Below are 2,871 nucleotides of genomic sequence, written 5' to 3' on the forward strand. Positions count from 1 at the left end.
AATATTCAATACGCGTAGGAAAAGTTACATAGGATATAATAACACATTTGTTTACATTTGAGTATTAGTTTTATTCATGAATGTATTATTGCATGTTATATGAAAAGTGTATGTTAATTTTAAATTTTGAATTTTTAAGGTTTTTGGTTCTTACAAATATATAAAGTACGTTTTTCTTACAGCAAAATGAAAATTAATTCATGTATGGTTAAATTAATATATATTTAATCAAATAATATAATTAAATTAATGAAATATTCAATTAATATAATTATTAAAAACGTATAATATAATTATTAAAAACGTATATGTAAAATAAATTGGGATTTTGATCTTTAGTGACATTTATAGCTTCAAAAACTTAAAATCTTTGTCACGGTCTATAAATATAGAAATATCTTATTGATACATGCTTATATGTTGTCAATTTTGGTAAGTTCGTCTAAGAGAATTGAGCATCTTGAATTATCCTTAGTGTTTCCTTTAATTTCGAATAGGTAGTTCTCAATAAAAGACATAAAATTTTCACAAGCATTTGGATACTTCAAATTGAAGACATGCAATACTTTGAAGCAAACGTCTACAGATTTCAAGAAATTTGCACATTCTATAAACGCTCCATCTATGTATACAAATACAGGCTCTATTTTTGTTTCGATACTTCCAACACCTAAACTAAATGGCTGAATGTTTTCCTTTTTCTGCTTTAAGTTGTCCAAATAATTTTCTAGCGCTTGCATAGTTGTGTCGGTATAAAAAAATGAATTTTGAGAATCTTGGATTGTATTCGCACAGATATTTTTTTCCCCGCTTCATTTTTCGAAACACGTCTGGCAGTTGGTATTAAATAATAATGTAGACACCACAATATTTTTACTGCAAACATATCAGGATCTGAAATTAAAATATTAAGTATTTTTGGATATGAAGTTCGATAATTAAAAAAAAAATGTTTACCTTTCTGTGCTGCATCATTATTAAGAGAATTGATCAATTTTGTTGGTATGTCGTCCTTGAAATGATTGGATTTTTTTAAAAGTAAAAAAATACGCATAATCTTTTCATTCCAGTTTTCAATTTTATCGTGATTGGGATGGATTCGTTCGAAGTCAATATCTATCTGCGAAAGTCGTTAATCTATAAATATCAAAACAAACAACAATATAAATATATACATACCAGTACAGATGCGTCGTTCCGTTTATATTGGGGCCATTTTGTTAAAATATCTCCAATATTCTGACATTCTTCAAAAATTTGTTTTAGGCGAAATTGTGAACAAGCGCCCCATTTGGAGTAAAATAAGTCTATATTTAACTTCTCATATTTAAGTTTTCTAATCACAGTTTGGGCGTCCTCTTCTGGGTCTGGAAAAATAATAGAAATTAAACGAAATGATTTAGACAACACACTAATTAACTTACGAAACTCAATTTTAGATATTTGTCTTTCACGAGCTTTTACCATGTCCGTACTTCTCTCCTTTAAAATGGAACGTGAAAGTCTTTTAGAGTTGTGAAATTTGGCATAGATTTTCCCACGTCGTTCGGTACGGTAGTATGTCAACTTTTCCTTTGGATACATCTCTAAAATTTGATTTTCAAGTTGGTAGCTAGTCGTAAGCGACATCTGGAGGTCCTTTTTTTGGAAATATTGAACAATTAAATGGATGAGTGTTTGTCTCTCATCATCCGTTAACATTGCCTTATTCGATGAGGCTTCAATTAATAACCTTCCTTTGTTGTGGTCTTTTAGGATGTCTGTTAGTCTAATATTTCGTATATCTTCTGTGTCTGAAGATTCGAGTGTTGATTGTGAATACGTTATTTTTGCAGAACTTGGTGACAACGATGGGGACTCGCGGGTATTGGTAGAGAAATATCCACGAGAAATAGGTAACTTTATCTCATCTCTCCACCTTTGGAAATGAATTGTAAACTTAAATTTATCGCCCAAACTCCAAGGCATTGTTAATTCCTCCAATTGTTGAAAATTCATGATTTTTAAAATGTCAACTGTAATCTTTTCTTCTGTAAAGATCTAATTATTTTAGATTTTAATCTGGGTGTTTAACAAATTACCTTTTAAAATTTCCCATTTGTGTTCCATTTCCCAATATGTGAGTAGCTCCTTCAAGATAAAATAAGAATCGTTCCTTCTTTCAACATCGTCAGAAGACATCTTGTTCTTCTCTGTACAAAGGAAAGTTACTTCCGCATCGCTATCACTTGATGAATATTCAGACATGATACTTTTTTTAATAAAAATGCAGAAAATAATTTGAATTAATAAAAATGTGTATTTTTGATTAATTTTGTTAAAACAAACTAAATTTTGGAAGTAAAATGTTGTAAATAAAATGAAATTCCTTTTATACTAACAGGTAAAAAATGGATCAATTAATTTCACGTTGAGAAGTTTCTTGAAATTGCAACACCTATTTTAACACTAACTTTTTTAAATGGTTTTTTATTTTAAATATTCTTTGAATCGAAGCATAAACTTTCCCTCTGCGGTTCCAATGACAGTAATTGGTGGACCGATTAAGTTTTTTATTTGTATGATCTTCAGTTCACCCATAGATTTCACATCAATTTCATGTGCTTTAAAATGAGGGTTGAAATGAATGCAATTTATTTTTTGACAGAATAAATAAGGTTCGTTCTCGTCAATAATAATGTTATTAATTTTGAATACTTCGTAACCAATATCATTGGTGACAACATAATAACCTGATTTATAAGTTATATTCTGATAAATTGCTTGGGTAAATGATTTTATATTAGTGATAGGTTTCTGCAGAAATGCCTCCACTAAGTCTCCAGCAGTTAACGTAGACTCATGATTTTCCGAACAATGGAGCTGTTTGTG

General features: G+C 29.5%; 1 protein-coding gene across 1 annotated transcript; it reads right to left on the minus strand.

Moving 5' to 3' along the window:
* Positions 1 to 329: 329 nt before the first annotated feature.
* LOC142224251 (uncharacterized) lies at positions 330 to 2,008 on the minus strand. Its single transcript, XM_075294021.1, has 4 exons — positions 1,425 to 2,008; positions 1,180 to 1,367; positions 958 to 1,120; positions 330 to 894 (listed from the first exon to the last, which is right to left on the minus strand). The coding sequence occupies exons 1-4, from the start codon at positions 1,996 to 1,998 to the stop codon at positions 728 to 730; spliced, it is 1,092 nt and encodes a 363-aa protein (XP_075150136.1). The 5' UTR covers positions 1,999 to 2,008; the 3' UTR covers positions 330 to 727.
* Between the last annotated feature and the right edge of the window lie 863 nt (positions 2,009 to 2,871).

Source organism: Haematobia irritans, chromosome 2 (assembly GCF_050003625.1).
Source record: "Haematobia irritans isolate KBUSLIRL chromosome 2, ASM5000362v1, whole genome shotgun sequence".
Lineage (NCBI taxonomy): Eukaryota > Metazoa > Arthropoda > Insecta > Diptera > Muscidae > Haematobia > Haematobia irritans.